Source organism: Ictalurus punctatus, chromosome 3 (assembly GCF_001660625.3).
Source record: "Ictalurus punctatus breed USDA103 chromosome 3, Coco_2.0, whole genome shotgun sequence".
NCBI classification, from domain to species: domain Eukaryota; kingdom Metazoa; phylum Chordata; class Actinopteri; order Siluriformes; family Ictaluridae; genus Ictalurus; species Ictalurus punctatus.
This window is the reverse complement of record NC_030418.2, coordinates 21,002,482-21,025,628: the sequence shown is the minus strand read 5'-3', so window position 1 is coordinate 21,025,628 and position 23,147 is coordinate 21,002,482. Positions and strand designations below refer to the sequence as shown.

Here is a 23,147-nt window from a genome sequence, read left to right as displayed (position 1 = left end):
CACTTTAGTGACTGCACACTGGTGAAATCACTGCTCAGCAGTGCCAGCTAGACCATATGCTTTCTCTACGCAATGCTGTGTGTATGTAGATGCACCTGCTTATATATAAAATCTCCAACTGTGCTGTGTGCACGTTCAGAGTCTCATTTGTACACATTCACAGCTTTAAGTGGATATATAATGTATTAACCATATGTTGTGTGAGTAGTGAGACCTGCCAGAAAACCGGTGCCAGACCCTGAACGCCTTGCATCTTGACCTTTATAATTAACATGTAATCTTCAGTGGAATCCAAGATTTATTTTGCATTGACATTCTGACCTGATTCCCCCCCTCCCAAAGTAGTTTAAACTACTTTAATTGACAGAGTTCAACATGACACACTTGCTGATAGTAAGATTGTAGGGATTTATACCTTGCATCACCTCTCTCTAGAGACCGCTGCAGCAGCATTTTAATCCTTTGGTCTGTCCCGTTTTCTCACCTTCTCATCTGTAAACTCTGCTCAAGCTTTCTAAACTTTTCAACTTGCATGCTAATACCGGTGTTGATGTCAGCATGCTCGTCATTGTAGAATCTCAAGCCTCGGCTGTAATGAAGCACGACAACTGGGAAATTGGAATGTTCCTAAACGAACTCAGACTTCCCACATTAGCGCGTTCACGTGAACTCGGCTGTCTGAAGTCATAAATGAAACGAATGCTCGCTGTAAGCGGTCTACAAAAACAGGAATTGAAGAGTTCTCTGGTTAGTGCTTAATTTGCTTTTAAAGTGGATGTGAGAATTTGCTGTAAAGAGCACCAAAAATGACATGAAAGAGCAGTTTGATCAAAACATCTCACAGAAAGCGAATCAACATTTAAATGAAAACATTCAACGTGCCATCCAGTACTTAGTGACTTCAAATATAAACAGAAACCGACTGCTGAATGGACTGCGTATTGTTCTCACTTTATACTACAAGCACCACCATGTTCAAGTGACGGCATGGGATCACAACTCGGAGAAGTTAATCAAAGCTGACTCTGCGAGTAGGAATTACGACTTGGAAAGCCATTGCAATGGATCTTTCCTGCAAGAAATGTAAACTTCCTAGTTCCCATTTGGCCATGAACACAACATTAACTGTGTCCCCCCGTGATGGCACCTTATACAACCACTAACTTCTCACAGGAATAACAAACAGTACTGCCCAACAAATTAGCTCCAGAATAACAAATACATTCATGCAGTTATCTAATCAATTAAGCATGGAGCAGCAGTGCAATGCATAAAATCATGCAGAGACAGGTCAAGCGCTTCAGTTAATGTTCACATCAAACATCAGAATGAAGAAAAAGTGTGATCTGTGTGACTTTGATTGTGGCATGGTTGTTGGTACCAGATGGGCCAGTCTGAGTATTTCAGAAACTGCTGATCTCCTGGGATTTTCACACACAACAATCTTTAGAGTTTATACAGAATGATTAAAGTCACAGTGATCACAATTTTTCCTCATTCTGATGTTTGATATGAACATGAACTGAAACTCCTGACCTGTATCTGCATGATTTTACGCATTGTGCTGCTGCCACACGATTGTCTGATTAGATAACTGCACGAATGTGCATGTGTACATAAAATAGACGGTGAGTGTACATCAGCAAACATATTTAATGTGTTTCATATGCCCATCTGAATTGTATCCTGTCCCATTTGCAAGTCGTTTTTATAAAGATGTCCGTCAAATCAATAAATGCCAATATAACAAAGGGGTTGAGTAGGCTGGATGGCTGAGCTCTTTAAGAGAATAGCTACGTCTCTCGGTTGTAATGCTGAGTACAGCGTAGAATGATGCAGGCTGCTGGTAAGCAATATCAGCGCCCTATATATCCTGTCTGTTTTCTTAACCTTCACACTATAACTAATGCACAGGAGCAGAAGAGTGACTGTGCTGAGCCCACATTACTGAAAGAAAAAAAAAAACCTTGTCACCGTTAAAAGCTCCATCAGAGACCTCTTGCGAGAAGCGATCTCAGTCTGCTTCAAAGCAAAATGGTGAGATTCGACTGCAGTGAGAACATCATTTAAACAAAATTCTACTGAATATCTAATGAATTTCACTAAACATGCTGTGTATTCCAGGTAGAGGCTAGTATTTTTTGTTTTTTATAAAATGAGAGCTGAATTAACTAATTTGAGGGCGATGGTACGCTGCATTCTGGATATATGGGTTGAAAAACAACAGCAATGCTATATACGGTTCACAAAATAAATGTTTTAAAATCATTTACGTATCCATTTATTATTCAGCACCAGCTCCATGCTGTCAGTGCATGCATGTTTTCCATGATTTTAATACACACTTTACACGCAAAAGGTTTATATCCATTTTCCATCGACATATTTCGACCAATGAATTAAAGACTTTCCATCAATTCCTCTTCCCAGATGTTCCTGATCCACTCAGACTAGGCAAACAGACTAATAACTGTGAAAAATCCTAAAAGATTAAGAATACTCCTCATACATCATAACATATGCAGCGATGAGAAGAGACTTGACTGTCATTAAAATACTACAGAGCTAACTTGACTAACACAATTGTTTTTCATTTAGATAGATGAACCAAAGCAGAATTGGTTAGGATTTTTAATAAAGCTGGGAAAAACAATCATTTGATGCTTTAATGTTAAGAGGTATAAACAAAACGGTGCAATCAGACAGCAACATTGCAGAGCTCTAGGAAGGAAACTGCTGCATACATGTGCGTGTGTGTCTCTTGAGAGAGCTGAGAGAAATGGGAGCAGGAGGCAAATCAGACGTGAAAGGAGGCGAGCCAGAGACCGGATTAACATGCAGTTGTCTACAGCCACACTAAAGGAATGGAAAACAGGCACCCTGGTGGTCTCTTACGAAGGCTTGAGGAGAAGCAAATTAATGCACCTCCCCCACCTCTCACTTCGTTTGAGGCTGGAGGAGCTGCCAGAAGTGAGAGCTGTGATACAAACCTTGAGCCAACCAATCAGCTTTGTTCCGCATGTTCGACAATTTTGCCATGCAATTGCTTGGTCTCAAGGAACAGTAAGGCTCAATGGAGGGGTGGAAGGAGGCTCGTTCTCTCATTCCTGCTCTTTCACTTCTCTCCTCCGTGTTCACTCCGTGTGTTCTCTCCTCTACATCCCATCCGATTTCACTCAAGCTGGGTCAATTGTTGCAACGGACATCACTTATGGTATCCAAAATGACAAATCCATCATAACAGCTTGTGTCAAGCTAACGCATCCTTCACACAGGCGCATTTTGAACAAATGACAAACAAGGTGAGAAAGAACAAATCTGCCAGGATCCCAGAGCAGACTCTCAATGAAGCTCAGCACGTTGTCAAAGAACAAAGACGAATGTAACAAAGGAGAGTATATTGTTTTAACTCGCACCGCTGCATACACTAACATGCATTTGCATACCACTACTTGCATTGACGAATGTTTTATCTTTAACATTCCAGTTACATATCCCATTTGAGACAATCTTAATTCCTTCTCTTGGGTATTCAGAGGCAGTAGTTTGAGTTATGTCTAATGGATGTGTGTTGTGTTGTGTGTACATATTGAATGAGCTCTTGCAGTTGAGGATGCTGGTGTGCCTGTTTCTAAACTTCTTAATAAAACACTGGATTATGTGGGAGAAGTTTTTGGTAGATATGTTGGCCTGCTTTCCGTTACCTCTGTCAGTGCCTGGCCTGAGGACCTGCGAGACCTCAAGCTTGCTTTCTCTGTTTCTCTCGCTCCCCTAGGTGTGGACAGGGAAGGGAGAAGAGGAGAGTCCCAGCAGTGCACCAATCTTCACCGATCAAAAACAAATGACTCTTTATGCTAGAATCCCTTGTGTCCAAGCCAGGCGCAAGTGTGCAAATAGAAAGCATCCTTTATATTCCAGGACCACAGCCTAGGAGATACACTGCACTGCAAGGACATATATTTGTGGAGCAGCCTATAGGTTCTGCAACCACAAGAGCAAGACTATTGTCTGTCATACATAATCAAGTATTGGTGGCTGACCTTCACCTGCAATATTCTTGGGGACCCCCACACCCTTGTGCAAACCGGCCAATCATGTTTAACTTCCATCACAGGCCAGTGGGAGATTTATTCCCAGCAAGTCAGTGCAATAGAAGGAAATTAAGCAAGCAATGCTCAAGCGGGAACAAACAGAACGCCATTGTTTTTTTTATCTCCTATGGTGAAAATAGTAATATTTTCCCAATGAAACGGCTTTTGAGATTCTAAAATCTGGTGAAATTCCTTCACTGCTGTGAAAATGGTATCTAAAGTAGTTTGTTTAGGTGCACTACAAATCATAATAAATATGTCAAAATGGTAATCTACTGCAGGAATTGATATTGGTAGGTGGCATACTATGAAGGACAATAGAAGTGGAATATACTTTTTTATTAGGAACATCATACCAATAATGGATAGGACCCAATTGTTTCTGGCATGGATTCTACAAGGTGTTGGAAATGCTCCTTTTCCATTTTGACATGATTGCATCACATAATTGCTACAGATTTGTCACCTGCTCATTCATGCTGCCATTCTACCAACTCAATTCAATTCACTTTATTTGTGTAGCACTTTTAACAATGGACATTACCACAAAGCAGCTTCACAGAAATGTTTATCCCTAATGAGCAAGCCAGAGGCGATGGTGGCAAGGAAAAACTCCCTGAGACGATATGAGGAAGAAACTTTGAGAGGAACCAGACTGAAAAAGGAACCCATCCTCATCTGGGTGATATCGGATAGTGTGATTATAAATAATTCCTTTCTATAACTGTGTACTACATGGTCAAAAGAGAGCAAATGTGTAACCAGGAAATTCATAACCAGGAGACTTGTGTGCAGAACTGTTCATGGTAATTGCAGTCCTAAAGCTATCATAGTAAAACTGTTCACATCAGTTGTACTTCAAAGCCATCTTCACGGTTTTTAAGTCATACCATCCTCAGTAATCCCACTGATCTTTGGGCTGTCTGTGTGGGACCACCCTCAGCAACAGTGAGTGATTTCTAAGTGATGAGAACAATGCCAATGTACAGTACACAGAGTACATTCATTGTCATGTTCATGGAACCAGTTTGAGAGACTTGTGCTTTGCGACATGGCGCATAAACATGCGGAAAGCAGCCATTATAAGACGGGTTAATTGTGTCCAGTTCAGGATTCTTCTTTTTCGATTTACTGCCACCTCCTGGTATTTCGAGTTATTTCCTCTCGTGCAGGAAGAGAAGGTATGCACCCATCAGCTGTATACTTGGCAGTGTGTTCAAGTGCAACTTTTCACAGATGTGAATCGACAGCAGACGATGCTCAGTAAGCCCTGGTTGGTGGTAATCCTTTGATGTCAACCATAAAAAGACCCTATAGATCCAGGCCGACGTCCAGGCCAGCCAGCATTAATGCATTATTAAGGCAGCATCCCATTGGTAAAGGAGAACAGACGAAAACATCAGTCTTTTCTAATAGTCTCTTTTCCCATCTCTCTGGAAGGGCAAGCTCAATGCTAATTCTTTTATGTTAGTTGCTGAGCATCCTTATGTCTGGAAGACCTTACAAATCAATCCTGTCAGCTGTGACCAGAAAGGTAAATGTAACTATTGTGTTTCGGGGGGGATGGGATTAAAACAACCTAATTTGACCATTTATTTGTCTCCCTTTCAAAGTGGTTTTAAAACAATAGAAAAGGGATATAGACTGCTTCTACTCTCTTTGGTATAGAACAAGTGCCATCTATGACCCATACTAACCGACTGAGAAGAACCTCAGAGCTTGCATAGAGATCAGTAAATGTCACTGTCAAAAAGTAGGAAAGCGTTGTTCGTCACCAGTTCAAATGCAAAATCTTCCCTTTATTGTAGGAAACATTATACCATATGTAACTATTATAACCATAGCTTTACACCGCTTTAACCATGAATTACCAACAATACACTGACTGCACACCAACTATCTGGTCATTAACTGATTCTTCAAAATATCACAATCTGCATATTACAATATTGAGCTATTCGACACATGTATACTCGAATATCTGTATACATGTGTATACAGGTAGCTGGTGTGTAACCACACCAATACATTTACTGCTTTTTACTACTGTATGGAAACCACACAAGTGGAAAAAAACCCAAAGCAAAACAAACAAACAAAAAAACCCCTCACCAACAATTTTGGATATAAATAGAGACAGCTTGAAAAATGGCAACATTATAACAAAACTCTAAAGCAATTCAAGATAAAACTCAACAGCTTTAAGTTACCTTGAGTCAAATGAGCTTCCAACCAACAAGAAATACTACTAATCTAATGGATTAAAATATATTGTGTATGAAATGTATGAAAATGAAATGTACTGTTTATTATTATTACTATTGGCTACTCTGCTGATTGTCTAATAAAAGAAAACAATCCCAATATTTTTTTTTTATATTAAAAAAATTATAACACTATCAACTCAATACTGGAACATAAATTAATAGGTTCAGTATTTGTGGTAATGCAATTAAAAGAGATCTTGGTGCCAAAAGCTTTGCAGTTACTGTATCAGACTCTTATGTACAGATTTATGCTTGACTTCAGGAGGTTCTTCTTCTTAAATATAATTCACCGCCAGTCTGAGCCAAGTTTTATACAAGTACAGAAATAGGAATAATGATTCGATGTGAAAAATACTTTTATAGCCTTCTGAACATAGGACAACAGGATTGGGTGGGTAAAAGAAGTGGGGTCAAGAAAAGGTCACAGCATACCTGGTTTGTGTTGGTGCTTGATGGCAAAGGGTTGGACACCATTGGTCCAAAAATATCCAAATCATCACTTATTGAAGCTGCACTTCCAGATCCCGCACCACTGCTGGATGTGTTGACTGCAGGGGCATCTGAAACGAAGAATGAGAAAGAACAGAATGAGAAAGAAAGAAAGAATGAGAGAGAGAGAGAGAGAAAGCAAGAATCGAAGGTGTTCCAGAGAAGGGGAAATGACAGGTCAAGGCTGACTGTCTCAAAGGGCAGTGGGTTCAGGCTGTCTGACCTCTAACTCCCCGGTGCAAGCTGGTTTAAGGTCTCACGGTCACTGTGAATGTCAGAGTCATGGCTTCATGTCCTGCCTAAGGGCATCAAGCACACAGTATGCCTTTTGCCATTGTCCATTTTTAAAAATCCACATATTTCAACTTGAAACTGGAATAGTTAGGCTCTCTCAAGTGCGTTATATAAGTGTCATTAAAGCAGTAGATTGTGTTGTCTTGGCAGACAGTCAACTCCAGAATTATTAACATTCTTTAAAAAGAACTGGCAAATAAAATAAACATTACACACAAACATCCACATGTTGACTCGATCAACTACGAGAAAAAAAAAAAAAATTAGCTGCAGGAAGTTGATGAAGGAGGTGGAGACGTCGTCAATCACAGTTTCTGAATTTTACGGTTCAGTTACTTAACGGTATTGTCAAGTTTTAAAATCATCTATGGCAAGAATCATGCTGTGGTCACATGAGACCAAATTGAAACCATTTTTTTTTTTGGTCATGCACATCATTGGTATGTTTGGTAAAAACAATAAAATAAATAAATGGAGAACGCACAGGGGAAAAACATATGATTCTCTGTAAAATATGGTGGTGCATCACTGATGCTTTGCAGCTGTTTTGTAGCAGGTGGCTCGCACAATATGATTCCGCTAAGCATCAGGATATTTCAATGTAAAATTACCCCAGAAGTTTAGATTAGCTATAGATGGACTTTGTCAAGATGATAACTTCAAATCAACAATGAAATGCTGAAACACAAAATCAGTGTTTTGAAATGGCCATCTCAGGTTCCAGATTTGAACCCTATCATGATCCGAATTGAAGAGAGCAGTCCACATACACAAACCTAACAGTATAAAGAAGCCTGCAATGTTCTAACTGGAGGAGTGCAAGGGTCTCCAACCTTGTTAGACATTACCACAGGAGTTTTAGTGCTGTTTATTCTTGCTAGCTGAGGCATCTCCAAATTCTAATTGTGCGGGTGCAGATCCCCACAAAACAGATTCTGACCAATACATCTCCTGTAGTTATTTATACCTACAATATTTTCTTACCTGCAATTTTTTCTTACGAATGTATTTGGTTCTACTTTCCAAAATATAAAGAAATTAGTGATTTAAACTGCAGAGACCTTTACTCAGATAAAGCAGTTACAGAAGATGAATGAATTCTGCTTGTTATTCATTTTTGTGTGTGTCCATGAAGAGTACCAAAAATTCTGGTGTTGACCGTTTAAACAAAGGAGTTTCTTTCGGTTCCTGCGTCTCCATGCTGCTTATTGACAACATCCAAAAAAGGGAAGAAATCATATCACACTCAACCAGCAACTGTGCCAGGGGTGGGAAACACAGCTGCTAGAGGCTCACTCTACTGGGATATTCACACTTTGTCTTTTCATTCAAGTCCTAGCTGGTATCCGTGCTTCACACACAACAGCCACTGGAGAACAATATCTGTATTAATGACCGTTTCTTTCCCTTATAAGGACACCCAAATATGCTTGGGGACTCTGGAGAGAAAGAGCATGTACTGGAACATGAAGAAGAGATCTACGGGGTGGAAAGGTAGCATGTGATGTAAATTTTCTCTCTGTTTTTATAACCCACTGTGCTGCTTCGTGCTGCTGAGGGGAGAGAGGAAACACACAAAGGCAAGACACGATTCCATCATCACTCATGGCTCATCATCAGCTCCCTCAGCCCTGGAGCATGCCATAAATTCTCCCATACACAAACACACACTGTGCCCCCAGTGGCATGGGCGCACACCAACTAATCCATCTTGTTTTCCTCTTCCAACCCCTCATTTCTATCATTTCCTTTTCCCTCTTCACTACCATATGAGCCACAGCCACAGCCACACACACACACACACACACACACACACACACACACAGAGAGAGAAGGGGGTGGGGGTGGAAATGAAAAATACAGACACTAGTGCAATGTTTTGTTAGGGCTCTATAGTTTTCATTGTCGAGAACATAATGGAGTGTCTGTTAGCTTTGGTCATCCGGAGGGTCTCGCGCCACTTCTCTGATCAATGCAGGGATGATTTGGTCAGCTGGCTTCTTTCGGTCTCATCTAACCACCACAAAGAGCCAGAAAGCAGCAAACAGGACTATTATCCATAATCTAGGGCTGGGTGATGAGCTGAGCTGAGATGGGATCAATATCATGATAACCCAGCTGCAGAAGAAAAAAAATAGTAAATTCCCCCACTGGAACAGTAAATTCTATCACAATACGCTTCTCTGAGAATACTGACCAACTCCATTGTTACTAAAGTAACACTGATCAGTCTGTGGACGTTGTGTTCATTCCTTTTCCATTTCGAAATGAAAACAGGAAAACAAGAAAATAGCTTTTAATTTTCTCTTTCTTGGCACACACTAAACAAACAAAAAAAAAAGAATCCAAATCTACTAAAAAAAAAAAAAAAAAAAAAAAAAAGAATCCAAAAGCGGGAAAAAATTGCCTACTGCAGTACATTTCAGCATAAACAGAGTCAACCTGCAAGTACAAGTAGGCTATCCGACAAGTCTGTTTAAGATGTGCACTCTGGAAATGTATTCTCTTTTCTGCGTAAGATGACTTTAAAAAAAAAAAAAAAAAAACATTTTCCCCCTCATCCATCAACCCTACCATAACCTCAGCTCTATTCCTGCAGCCGGATCCTAACCAGCGCAGGCAGCTATGCGGCTCGGTGGTGCACGAACAGAGCAGCTTCACTCAGACATGGCGGAGGAAGATGGTGGAGGATGAGGAGGGGATTGATTACTTGGGTCTTACCCAGGCCTAGAAGGTCGATGGCAGGTTCAGCACTCTTCTTAGGGCTGGCTCTGGAGTCTATCTGAATGTCCTCTCTCTTCTGCAAAAGACAGAAAAGGAGAGGTTACAAAGGAGAGTTGAGCAAACTTCAGAAGTCGTTTAGTATGTTGAAGGTTTTTTCAAAATACTACATAGCTTTTTGCACTTTAAAAGGTCAACTGTATAGTGGATGATCAATAGTGTCTGGTTCAAGATGAAAGAAAGAAATGCCTCTCGAGATTCACTGTATACAGTGGATTTAAAAAGTCGACACACCTCTTAAAATGGCAGGATTTGGTCCATGTAAAAGAATAAACACAAGATAAACCATGCCAGAACCTGTGGAAAATTAAACAGTGGACTTTTTATATTCACTGTGTACACAAACACACACACACACTCCTGAAAAGTATAAGCATATAAATTCTGCTCAATGTCCGAGGCACTTTTAGTACTCTCTGATTTGTGACTGGCTAAAGGAGGCTCTTCTCTGTGATTGGCTGTGAGGGCCGTTTCTAGGTGAGAAGTAAAACTCTAATCCAGGCTGAACTGCTGATCGATGAGTGCAGCAGCAGATGATGGATCAAAGCCTCTTAAAACCATTACACACACACACACACACACACACACACACACACACACACACACACACACACACACACACACACACACACACACAAAAGGAGACCGGAATGGACAGTTGCACATTTTCTGCCTTTGTATAAGAACGAATGAAGAGGAAGAAAAATACCACAAGAGCTATATGTTTCCAGCTTGTGTGTGTGTGTTTTTTTTTTTTTAGCCTTTGTCACATCTGAATCAAAACTTCAGCATGTGGCATAAGCTTTATTGGCACAATAAAAGAGAATAATAAATCGTACTTTGTCGGCTTCATCACATACCCACACCTACACAATGAAAATGTGGTTTGAGAGAGTGATGAAAAGAAAGGGCGTATGAAAGAAGCTCTCTGATGAACAGCTGATGGTTCTGACATTATTGGAATTATTGGTAGACAAATGAAACCAAGTTAGAAATTGTATTTAACAGCACGCTATAACCACCCCGCAAAAAAAAAAAAAAAAAACTAAAAATGAAAGTTATTACTATTATTAATGATTAAAAATATCAGTGTTATACTGGCAACAAACAGCGTAATTACAATTCCTGTTATACCTTATAAATCTTCTCAAACATTCACCTAAGATATACAGATACCTTTATTTAACCAGAATACCTGGCTGGAGCTTTGGCACATACTGAGAGTAAGTGTGTGGGTTTATTTAGCTAGGTGCTCTGAAAGCAAAGTAATTTGAGTCATTTTAAGCTCATTTGCACACTAAAGTGCTTATTATTCATGACTGATCATCGTCATGTTTCTTTTCTGTTGCATCGCAGCATGGTCCATAGATGAACTTTGAAACCAGAAAAAAAGAATTCTATTATTAGCCAACATCTGCAAGTTTATTAAAGAAATAAAAACATTTGTTATAGAGACAACAGTTTCCCCCTGGTAGCGCTAGCTGCGCTCGTAGCCTTTCATTAATTACGCTAAGCTAATTCTGACACCACCCTCAAATTGCACACAGAGAGAATTCATCAGACTCTGAAAGCATTAATTACCAAAATGCTGAAACTGCCACTTTTAATCTTTCTATAGCACTGAAAAGCTTAACGAGAGTTAGACGGTTCTGTATTAAGCCTTTTGGCGACCTTTTCATTTTCACATGTAGGAGCAGAGCCAGGACTGCGACGTGAGGTACAACTGGCCTTTATAAGCAGGGGAATAGCCCTCATTCAGCACCGTGATTGAAACGTGTAGCAGCGAAGTGGTTAGCTTTGCTTGAATTATGCATGAAGCCAGGAGCTCGACTTCTTTTCTATTTTGCGGTGACAAGATAGGAACTCGCGCAACGCAGATTAAAAAAAAAAAAAAAAAAAAAAAAAACACTAATGCTTTTAGACGGCGCATTCATCAGCAGCAAAATTTTGTGGTTCAGATAAAAGGAAATAACCTCACCTGGACAGAGAAACACGAACACCTTCATAAGACACACAATCATAAAAAGGCCCCATGAATTACTAGTGCTGCTTTAGCTCTACTTTCTTCTCTATTTGTCCAACCTATCGATTCTCTGTGCTTCCCGAGTCATCTCGTTCCACCTCTCCGGCGCTTGCGATGTGGTTTTTCCAAGACTGTTGAGTGAATGGGTGTGAAATGAGTTGAACTCTGTGTTGTGTCTCATGGGCCTCTCATATCAAGGTCATTCCTAATTCATGAACACTTCCCTTTGATGGCACAGTAATTCCATTTGGGTCAGCATCGCTATGCAAACACGATCACCCAGAGACAGAGACAGAGACAGAGAGAGAGAGAGAGAGAGAGAGAGAGAGAGAGAGAGAGAGAGAGAGAGAGAGAGAGAAAGAGAAAGAGAGAGAGAGAGAGAGAGAGAGAGAGAGAGAGAGAGAGAGGGGCTCACTGGTGCTCAGACACTACACTGAGGGCCACTTGTATCACATCAAAGCAGAATGAGGTCAACCTCACTAGGGCACTTGACACCCATTTCAGTTGCCTATATCTGGCTAACAAAGCAAACACAGTCCTGTTAATGGATAGTGGTCTGAACTGTAACAGCTCTTGTGATGTGTCACAGTGAGAATCAGGCAAGTAGGGGATATTAACCACGAGTAAGAGAATTACAAACAGCATCTTTCTACTAAAATATGTCTGAATACGTGCATACACCACTAAATGCCAAATCCCTTCATACAATCTTAATTTGAAAATACAAGACCATATATAAGATTTTTTCGATCACTCTGTCATCAAACCCCCTCACACTACAGGACTGCCTAGAATCACACACCGCACACTTCCGATCTGGGAGCAGAATTTCAACAAACAACAATCATGACCTCATATCAAAACACACATGGCGGACAACAGATCAGCTCAGCTATCAAAAATGTGTGGTGGTCTGGGAAAATCTGTCGGCTGAGCCGGTTGGCTGATTTCTGAAAACGGCACGCTCATGTTTCCCCTTTAGTTTAAGAAACCGTAAAAATATTTCACCGGAACTAAGTGGAAAGGTTTTTCGTTCGCTTTTTAATCGTGCTCAGGCTATCTTCATGTCTAAAGTTGTCTAAATCCTTGCTGGCCAAGTTTGATTTCCTCACTCAGTGAATGTCAGGCTTTGTTGTTGGAAGGCAATGTGCCATGCCAAAATGGAAATAAGCCTAATCAGTTTAGTTTGTAATCAGATACCAGCTGTCAAACTGTCCTCCATGCACCTGCACCACTGTGGGACTGGAATCTGTAAATGCTCGGAATCTTTTAATGCGATTTACTCCCGTTTCACTTATGCGGATAACCAGGCTGCGATAATTTTACTTGCGGTTGAGATACATGCAAAAGGAGAAATTTTCGCGTACAGGAAATCCTGGAGTTTTCTGAACTACATAGTAGAGAGCATCAAAATCTCCCAAGCCAGCACACAAATGATGTCGGGCTTGATAAGAAAACCGGCACATTGCAGCAGCGCTTCTCTACCATTTTTGGGTTACGGATCATTGCCTGCTGGGTCACAAGATCTTTTCTGTCCTGAGTACAAATGACCAATTAGAACTGTATATTTGCAATGTTTACACAAACAGTGACCCCCATCATCAAATCGTGTTAATATAAACGGTCAAACGTAACCGCTGATGTCACTTATTAGCTGTCCAATCATAGACCTCAATCAAGTTCTCTTTATTTAGCTTTGCTCGTACGTATGTGCTAGCTCCATGTACCATGCTTTATAGAACACAATTCATCATCAATTCAAAACATCTGGAAAAATGCATCAGTCCCCCCCCAAAGAAAGCATGCAGTCGATTCAGAAACTCCTATTTCGAAGGCAGCAAAATGCGTTCGCAAGTACAACACATACTATACTGAGTACGGTTTTACTGTTATAGTGGAAAATCCACAGTGTGTCGAGTGTGGTGAGGTTTCGGCCAACGAGTCAATGAAGCCATCCAAACCTTCAAAGTAAGCATCCAACATGACTGGGTAAACTAGAGGAACATGATACTAAGTATCCAGTAAATATTTAACAGGTTTAGTATTTACTAATAGTATTTAGTACAGGTTTCAAGAACTGGACTGTGTATATGGGAGGGGCTACAATTGGATTGTGTGTGCTTACCTCTCAACAAAAGATAATCTGGGAAGATAATCAGTAAATTCTAGCCTAAAATCACGACACCTTTGGCAGTCATTAGGAGTGAATAGACCTCTCGCTATCCTCTAGTGTGGCCCAGGTATACGAAGAGTGAACAGCACAAAAAGAAAGGTCAAACTAATGCATAAGAAGCAAGATGAACACAAAACACAACATATACAAGCAAAACAAAAACCCACATGACTTTAAAAAAAAAAAAAACCCATCAATGTAAGTGTAATAAAAAGTAATGAATTAATAAACACCCAGAGAACAACATAAAATATTTATTTCTTATATTTATTTATTTACTTTAAGTGTCATGTGGCGCTGTATCACGTAACATCCTGGACAGAAAATACGTTCAGCCTGCACCATGTTTGTTGTAGCAAAAACTCTTAATTACATAATCGTAACAAAAACATGCTCAATTAAACTCTTTGCTACTACTTCCCAGGCTACAGATAACACAGCCAAGTTTTAATGATCTCTGGCAACTGTACTCTTCTCTAGGCACCGAAAATGCTGAACGTGGGGAAAATGGGGCACGGTTATTATTTAATGTACTTATCATTCATTACGTTCCCTCGTCCGGCTTCTGAGCGATCAAAACCCGAGCCAGACCAAGGAGTGTGCGGCCCCTCATCATCTCAGGTACTTACAGCACTGCTTCCTTCAGTCTGCTTCTCCTTTAATGAGCCCTTAACTGCAGCTACTACAGTCTATAAGCAGCGCTCAATGAATATTTAAGGAGTCCTCTGCACTGTGCCAGTAACACATGATAACAGCATGTATAAAAATGTTTGGTTTCTTTTTTTTCTTTCTTTCTTTTTAATTATGACAACATATTGCATCAAAAAATACTTAAATATTCCAACTAGCGCATTAATGTGAGAATTTAGAATGAACAGACTTTTAGATAAACAACGCATTATCTGATCCAGACTGCAGTAATACAGCATGGACTGAACAAGGCACCTTTTGATTTTGTTCTTGTGCACACTTCAACAGGTAACAAAATTCAGCAGACATCAATCTAATGGCTTCATACGGCAGATTTTTATTTTTTTTTTTTTTTTAACAGTGGGCATAAACTCAGAAACTGCACAGGTGAAGATTGGAAAAAGACCAACCGATGTTTTTCTATACCCCTTCAGTGAAGCTGTGCACATTGTAACATCAGATCCCCGTTCTTGGTTAACATGAGTGGAACCCGATGCGGTCTTCTGATGTTGTAGCCCATCCACCTCAAGATTCTGGCCATTCATCTTTGACCTCTCATCAACGAGGCATTAATGGAGCAGGATCTCTGAACATTCTGTGCAAACTTCAGATTGGCAGAGCAAACAGAGCGGTTTATGAAATACTCATCAGCATGACTGGCACAGTCAGAGTTCACAGTTTTCCCCATTCTGATGTTTAGAAGAAGAGAAGAAGAAACCTTTATTTGTCACATATATAAATTTATCACAAACGTTTTCCCCCCATATATCCCAGCTTGCCAGGAAGATGGGATCAGAGTGCAGGGTCAGCCATGATACAGAGAGGGTTAAAGGCCTTGCTCAAGGGCCCAACATTGGCAGTATGGCGGTGCTGGAGCTTGAATCCTTGACCTTCTGATCAGTAACCTAGTCTTAACCATTCAGCCTCCACTGCCCTAATGTTTGATGTAAACTGAATCTCCTGGCTGGTTAGTGTAAAATATGCTTTTAAATACACATACAACTACAATACCTGGAGTGTTTTGTCCAGGAAAAAAAAAAAAAGAAAAAAAAAAAAGCAGTACATTTTCAAACTATACTGCACGCAGGTTACATCCGGAAACTGTATTGTGTACAGTCTTACGAAACTGCATTTCTTTACAAATTGTGCAACTGATCCATTTTCGTACCTACCTGGACAATGCATTGAGCAATGCAGTTCTCATACACTGCTTTTATTACTACCTAGAAAGCAAGTCTGGAGGCTTTTATGAAAAACTCTGGGCTGCCAGAGTGCAATGTTTTTTCATAGCAGCTGTATCTAATTCTTTTGACAGTCAAGAAAAACCCACAGCAGAGAGAAGAACAGAGAGGGAAGAAAATTCAGGGCAAGAAAGCCGACCGTGGCCTTCATCTCTAGGATGCATAACCACAGTTTGAGGACAACAGGAGTGAAATCTCAATTGTGCAGGCACACACGATACACAACTGTGCAAGATCTCGTCACTTGCGCGGAAGCATTAGATATACTGGCACGAGTTCAATCAAGAAGCTAGGCTCATCTCTGCATCTGTCCATTTCTCTCACAATCACTGCTGTTGTATCCTGCAACCCTCCCTTACCCATCTTTCCTCTCCCACCTTTATTTCATTCCAAAGCATTATTATCCACTAAGCTCTCAGTCTCCTGCACATTCGGCCATTCTTTTGGATTAGCACTTCATCACTGGTGTCGATTGCAGCCATCCGGAATTCCACAATCTGACACAAGCAGTATGGAATATAAACAATTAGGGGCATGTCAGCAAGAAACTAAATCAGACATCACTGTCCAATCTGGAGGAGTCTAGCATCATACTATAATGTCTGCTTATCGATTTTTAGATCACAACCGAACGGATATATGAAACGCCGCAAATTTGAAACATCCCTTCTTCTACTATGAGCGTACAGGTGACACTTGAGCTAGACAAAGCTCTTAACCTTGCAGCTATATGAGCTCCTCAGCTCATATCTAATTTGCTTTTTGCAAAGGTCAGATGCAGTGTTCAGCTACCCATGGCCTGCTATTGTGACTCAGTAGGGCAGCACGATCATGGCTAGGCAATCCTTATTGTCAAGTCAGAAGAGTGTCTCCAGCATATTTTACTCTGGACTGTCTCTTAAGAGTGAAAAAAAATTTAAAAAATAAAAAAACCTGTAATAAATTACACTTGTATTTCATTATAAAACGAACCTAGAGATATTAACTACACGTGGAAATTTTAATACAAGATGCTATCAGGCCCAGTGCCAGTTCAATAGTCTATAATATCCAGGAGGTGCCGAAAACTAAGACGCTGCACTCCCATTAGGCCCACAGGGCAGCCAGAGAGCAAATTTCATCATCTCCAGTCTTGGAAATAGCCTCCAACAAAAAGTGATAAAAGTAAAGTACGAAAGAAATGCGTGTGCACTGCAAAGATCAATGCAAAATAAATTTGCAAACTGTGATACTGTTTAAAAAGATTGCTTTCCTTGAAGAATGGTGTAATGGGAAAGTAGAAATGAACAGGAGTAAGGCAGGTGGATGATGAGTGGGGTGTGGGTGGGGTGGAGGCGCCAGTCTTTTAACCTCTTATTGGGATCTTTTTTTTGTGTGTGTGTGCGCGCGAGTCTTCTTGCTACATTTGCACGCAAACTATTCACCTCACCGGCAGGCAGCAAGTCGTCATGGCTCACTTGATCTTTACGTACGTCGTTCATAGCAGCAAACAAAACAAGAATTGATTACTGCTCATATTTAAAATCACATATCACCCAAAATCCACATTAAACGTGTGGCCTCTCAGATCTCACTAGCCACAGAAGATCCGATATTTGTCTTTTTCCCTGGCACATCCTGAGCGTACAAAGGCCAGCGTCACAGCTGGAGCTGCAATCTGATAAACTTTTAATTAAGACTTTGCATAAACCGTTATCTTCACTAAACTGGAAGAACTTCAGCTCTCGTTCGTTTATCTGAAGGCTGAAGGTTGATCTCATTAAAATTCGTAAGCCGAGTTGTTGTAATCGAAATGCACAGCCTTCCCTCCTCACCTGATAACGCGCATAAAGAGAGCAGCAGATTGGTTGCTGTAGCTGTAAAAAAGACAAACGGTACAAAGTGTCCACTTCAGGCTTGCGTCCCATAGTTGAAGTGGACAATCAGTAGGTCAACAATAAGTGGATGCTTAGAAAAATTTTTTTTTTTTTAAAGCATGAATAGGTTAAGAAAAGTTCTCGGCAAATATCAACACCGCTCAACACAAACACCCTGTGGATTAAATGTTTCTTTAAGCAGAGATGGAACACACATTCAAAAACGATGAGATGTGTGCCCTCTTAAAGCTGCTCGGGAAATGGATTCAAGTAAATCTCTCCTTTTCTGCTGCTCTAAACCCAGCGAGTATTGATCAGGCTCCCCGTGGAAACACTATTGATCAACCGTGTGCGCGCCTAGGCATGAAGCTAAGCAAAACCCCACTGTGTGAGGAGAGGGGAGTGTGTGGGAGGTGGTTAACAGGGGGTCTAGTTAAGATGAAGATTGTTGTTTGTCAGAGCACAATGTTCATTTGGATTAGATTAAAGCATGTTTACACACGCATGCGCGCGCGCGCACGCACGCACGGGCGAGAACAGGACTGAGACAGTTACATATTGCTGTTTGTGTGTGTAGGAGGTGTGAAAGAAGAAAAGGTTGTAACAGCAATTTGTTCCACCAGCAAAGATCAATCATATCATTAAACGGTCGAGCTGCTCGTGTATTCCACGATGCACAACCACGAGTACAGCACACACAGCATACAGACTCACAGACGGGTGGACAAATGAAAAGAAAAAACAGCAAAGTGATTTAGTAAGGTTACTGGGCCTGTTATAGCCATATCTGTTATTTTATTTGCAAAATTGAAATCGAGGGTTTTTTGGTATGACAATGAACAATTACGATTTATTATTTAGTATTATATTACGTTTTGTTGTATTTAACGATGTGTTTGCTCTGATATCATAGGTTAAGTGTAATAGGATAAAGGTATATGTGACGTAGGTTAACCTTGTTGCGGGGGGGGCTGTGGCGATGGGAACAGGGAGCTGGGAAACACACCTTTTTTGACCACGCTCTTGCACGCCAATTCAGAACAAATAGTTTTATGTTAAGTTTAATGGCAAGGTTTAATTATCAACAACTTTTCATTCATCATTTTGTTTCTGTAAAGACAGGAACCCACCCAACCAGGTTTCCACGTTTCTCCGGCATGGAACAAATGGTCAACACAGGGCCACTACGAGTCACTGGATTCACAGATTCTACACGTCTCTGTTTCTCTACTGCGCCGATGGACACCGTTCTTCCCAAAGGTACTCCCTCTTGTAGTGTTTTGACGATAGAGGATGGTCTGACACGTCAACTTAAAATTCCTCCAAAAGTGTCCAGTTGAGTCAAGATCTGGTGACTGTGAAGGCGATAGCATATAAATGACATCATTTTCATACTCAAACCATTCCGTGAGCCTTCGTGCACTGTGGATGAGGACACCATCGTCCTGCAATAGCCCACTTCAATCAGAGAAAAATATTTAATTACAGGATAAATTCAGAGGACTCTTCAATGCAATTACTCCTCCGTCTAATGGGACAAGTGGCCTTGAAAGCAGTATAAAAAAATAAATAAAAAAAGAGAATGTTTTCGATATAGTCCTTTTACAGACTGCATGTTTAAAGTAACTCAAAGAAACGATGGCATGGTTCCACATGGCTGACATTTTTCACTGTTGATGTGCGCAAACTATTTGAACGTCTTTGCACTGACAGGTGAAGGACAGCAATGGAAACAGGGTTTCTTTTCCAATCATTTTCTACTCATCATTACTATTCAGTTTATTTATGAAATAAACAATGGGCTTCCAGGGGTGCCGGTGAATATTAGCGAGATCAAAACACCTACGCGATTGCCAATCGTTCCCAATGCATATGTCCATTGGCTTATCTGCTGTTTTTAAAGGCATGGTGGTGTGGTGGGTTACGGGAAATAAAACATTTGCTGTATTTTTGATAGAAAACTTGTACTGGAATACTTCAATGTTAAAATACTGAGCTCCTACGCAAAACTGTGTTTAGATTGGCAGTCTGGAAACTCAGATGTGTCACCTTTCTGTATCATGCCTACTGAATTCCTGTCTCTCACATTAATGCCAATGCTACAGTAAAGATCCTGCATGCAGACACTTATCCACACGTTTACCGGCTAGCAATGGCATTTCCCGAGTAAGACTGAGATCAGATGCGCTTCTTCACTTTACTCTGCCAACTCAGCCTTAGGGAAACAACTCCTTCATACACACAGGAGCAAGGTGAGCGCCATAAGACATGCTCGCTTTTCCACCCTATTGTTCTCTCCAACACAATATCTTCTATACTTCCACACACAATTCCACAGAAGGATCAAACCCTCTGTTCAAAGACATTCATAAACACACTGCAAGGACACAAGCACTGCTACAGTAATTGAACAAACAAGTTATCAAAGCTGCTTTTTAAGCTTTTAAGCTGTGTGTTTACAAGCATCAGTGTGTGTGGTGCGTGCAAACTGTTAAGGTGTTCTTTAGGACAAGGACATGTAGAAGACCTCTGTCAGCGTCCTTTAGAAAGCTGAGGATGTTCAATAACTCATTACGGCACTCCTGAAAGGACGTCGACTCTTCCCGCAGGTAAGCCGAAGGGACTCCATCCTTCCTTCGCATTTCTCTTCCCTTCCCTTCAACATGCTTCTCCCAGCAAGACGCTCCATATCTCTCTTTAGCTCTTTCCTCACATCCATATCTCACTCTGAGAATGTTTTCACTACTCACACACTAAATCTTACACATCATTTCATACCCAGTCAGTTATTTCACATCTTTCCATCAGGGTTTTGTTATGAATCTGTGGCTTCAATAGAATGCAAACCTTACTGATGCTGGAAGAAGCTGTGCTCGCTATACTGCACACTAGACTTGCACCAATAATTGATGCTGTGCAATGCAAAGAACAGTTATTTTACACTACAAAATACACTACAACTTGTCGGTACAGCTCAGGGTCGTGGGTTTGAGCCACACGTTGGGCACCAAACCCAGCCATTCTGGTTGCACAAGCTAGTGCATTCTCTGTGCCCAAGTCCGGATAAAAATGCGAGGGTTGCATCAAGAAAGGTATCCAGTGTAAAGCTCTGCCATATTAAATATGCATATCATAAACCAGATTTCCATCATGGAGACGGACGATCCGCTGTGGTGACCTCTAACAGGAGTATGTTTAAAAAAAAAAACCCCAACTATAAATAACTAATGATAGCACAAGCTACTCATTCCCAATCCCACCAGCTGCTGCACCACACACGTATCGGCTGAGGCACGTTCTGGTTATTACTAGCCGAATTAATTAGCGTAAAATGGAATTTAGATCTTCTTTTCAGAATCAGGTAGAATGATATTGTTTCATGCAGAAACAATAAAGAAACCAAGCAAAATGAAGTCAAGCACAAGGCTGTTAAACAACTCTACTGCTTACTACATGCCGTCACCTCACAGGTAAACGTACAGACAGTAAATGACGGATATCGGTCAACAACTTACTGACTTCTTGTCAAGGTCCCAAGCATGATGTGCTACATTAGAAACCTTGTAATAACAGTATAATAATCATAAATGCTTTTCAGTTATCTGTGACTGTATTCATTTCTTTGACTAGCTCTCTCTGTGTTATTACATTACTTTAGCTACCACTTTTTGTCAATTAGGTTTCCAGGCAAACAAAACAATGGACCGTGCAAGCATATTAGAATTTTACTTGCCCAGATCATCATAAACTAATTAACCACAATAACACAACTTTCATTAATAACAAGACTATAATGTACATTAATGGTTTGATTAAGAATGTTGGGGAAATCAGTAAATGACACAAAGAATCTTTAGCAAATATGTGGAAAGCTCAATGACCAGCACACATTCAAATGAGGTCAAAGAAAACCAGAGAATCCACCAATGAGAATATCACTAAGCAGCGATTTTCTCAAAGAAACCAAATCTGGTGCCTGTCTGGGAAGAGCAGCACGTGTCTGCTGAAATAAACATGAAAAAGTCATCAAGACATACATACAAACAAACAACCCTTACTGCAATCTGTACATATACACACATACTGTTCAAGAAGTCTACTCGAGTGTGTTTTCAGGACATCTTGCAAAGCCGGCACGCGGTCATGTCACACACTCTGCTTAAACCTGGACAAATCTGCAAAGAATGCATAAGCTTGCAGGGTCAGATACAGTGAAAAAAATATATATCTTGAATATATAAAAATGTAAAGAAGGTTTTAATGTAACTGAAGCTCAATTAACATTTTTATCTTCACTATAAATAAAAATCAAACAGATTTCTAATCTAGTAAGCACAGCCATCGCTGCAGACATGCTGTGCTGATAAGCCAATTAAACAAATAGGAAAGTCTGTTCCATTATGCCATAATGCTAGTTGGCATGATCAGACAATTAGAAATGGATTTTACAATATAATGGCTGATTATGGATTATTATATGAAATTAGAAGCTGGTCTAGACTGTAATAATAATAATCAGCAAAATACAAACTATAATGTAAGCGGACGAATCATACTCGTACGTTATGTTGGAATTAAGTAAGTCATTTCCTTAACCATGAAGGAAATTTTTCCTGTGATGTTCCAGAGACAATCATTTTATTGAGACGACTTTATTGTCCTCAACCCATGCACTCACATTTCCTCATATTTTAGATCATCTTACACAATGCAGGAGAATGCATGACCGAATCTTCACCCCAGTAACATGTAGCCTAAACAAAATGGAGCAGGTGAGATGTTCTGGGTCAGCGCTGGAGAATAAAGCCGTATCAGAGCAGGATCTGAGAACTGGCCATGAAAAACAGAAGATGAGAGCAGCTCTGCTTCCAGCCAGTAGCCAGAGCAGGAGACTCGCCAGCTCAGGAGTGGCCTGAATCATCATGTGCAGTCCAGACAAATCTCATTTCAAGCAAATGTCACGGAAGAAGCAGATGTAGTCACTGACTGTGGTATCTGCCTCCACAGGCTTCTGCAGATTTGCGGCTCCGGCAAAATGGAGGTGGAAAGAAGTGCTTTTTAATCTGGACAGTGTGTGTGTGTGTGTGTGTGTGTGGGACACAGTGGCTGCCGGCCTTAAGGAAGAGTGGACACTGGACCTTGAAATCCCATTCCCTGCATGAGTGACACAGTGAAAGATTCAGCATCACCTTTTAACATCAGTCAACACCACACACAAACACACACACAAGCCTATCTCTCT

At 40.6% G+C, this 23,147-nt stretch overlaps 1 protein-coding gene across 4 annotated transcripts in view; it reads right to left on the bottom strand.

The window, feature by feature from the left end:
• Nucleotides 1-23,147, bottom strand: part of smap1 (small ArfGAP 1) — a 121,097-nt gene that overhangs the window by 20,950 nt on the left and 77,000 nt on the right. For all 4 annotated transcript variants that reach the window (XM_017464052.3, XM_047154130.2, XM_017464055.3 and 1 more), the window contains 2 exons: nt 9,863-9,941; nt 6,791-6,918 (listed from right to left, as the gene is read on the bottom strand). In XM_017464052.3, coding sequence (XP_017319541.1) covers nt 6,791-6,918; nt 9,863-9,941 — 207 coding nt within the window. The remainder of the gene's footprint in view (nt 1-6,790; nt 6,919-9,862; nt 9,942-23,147) is intronic.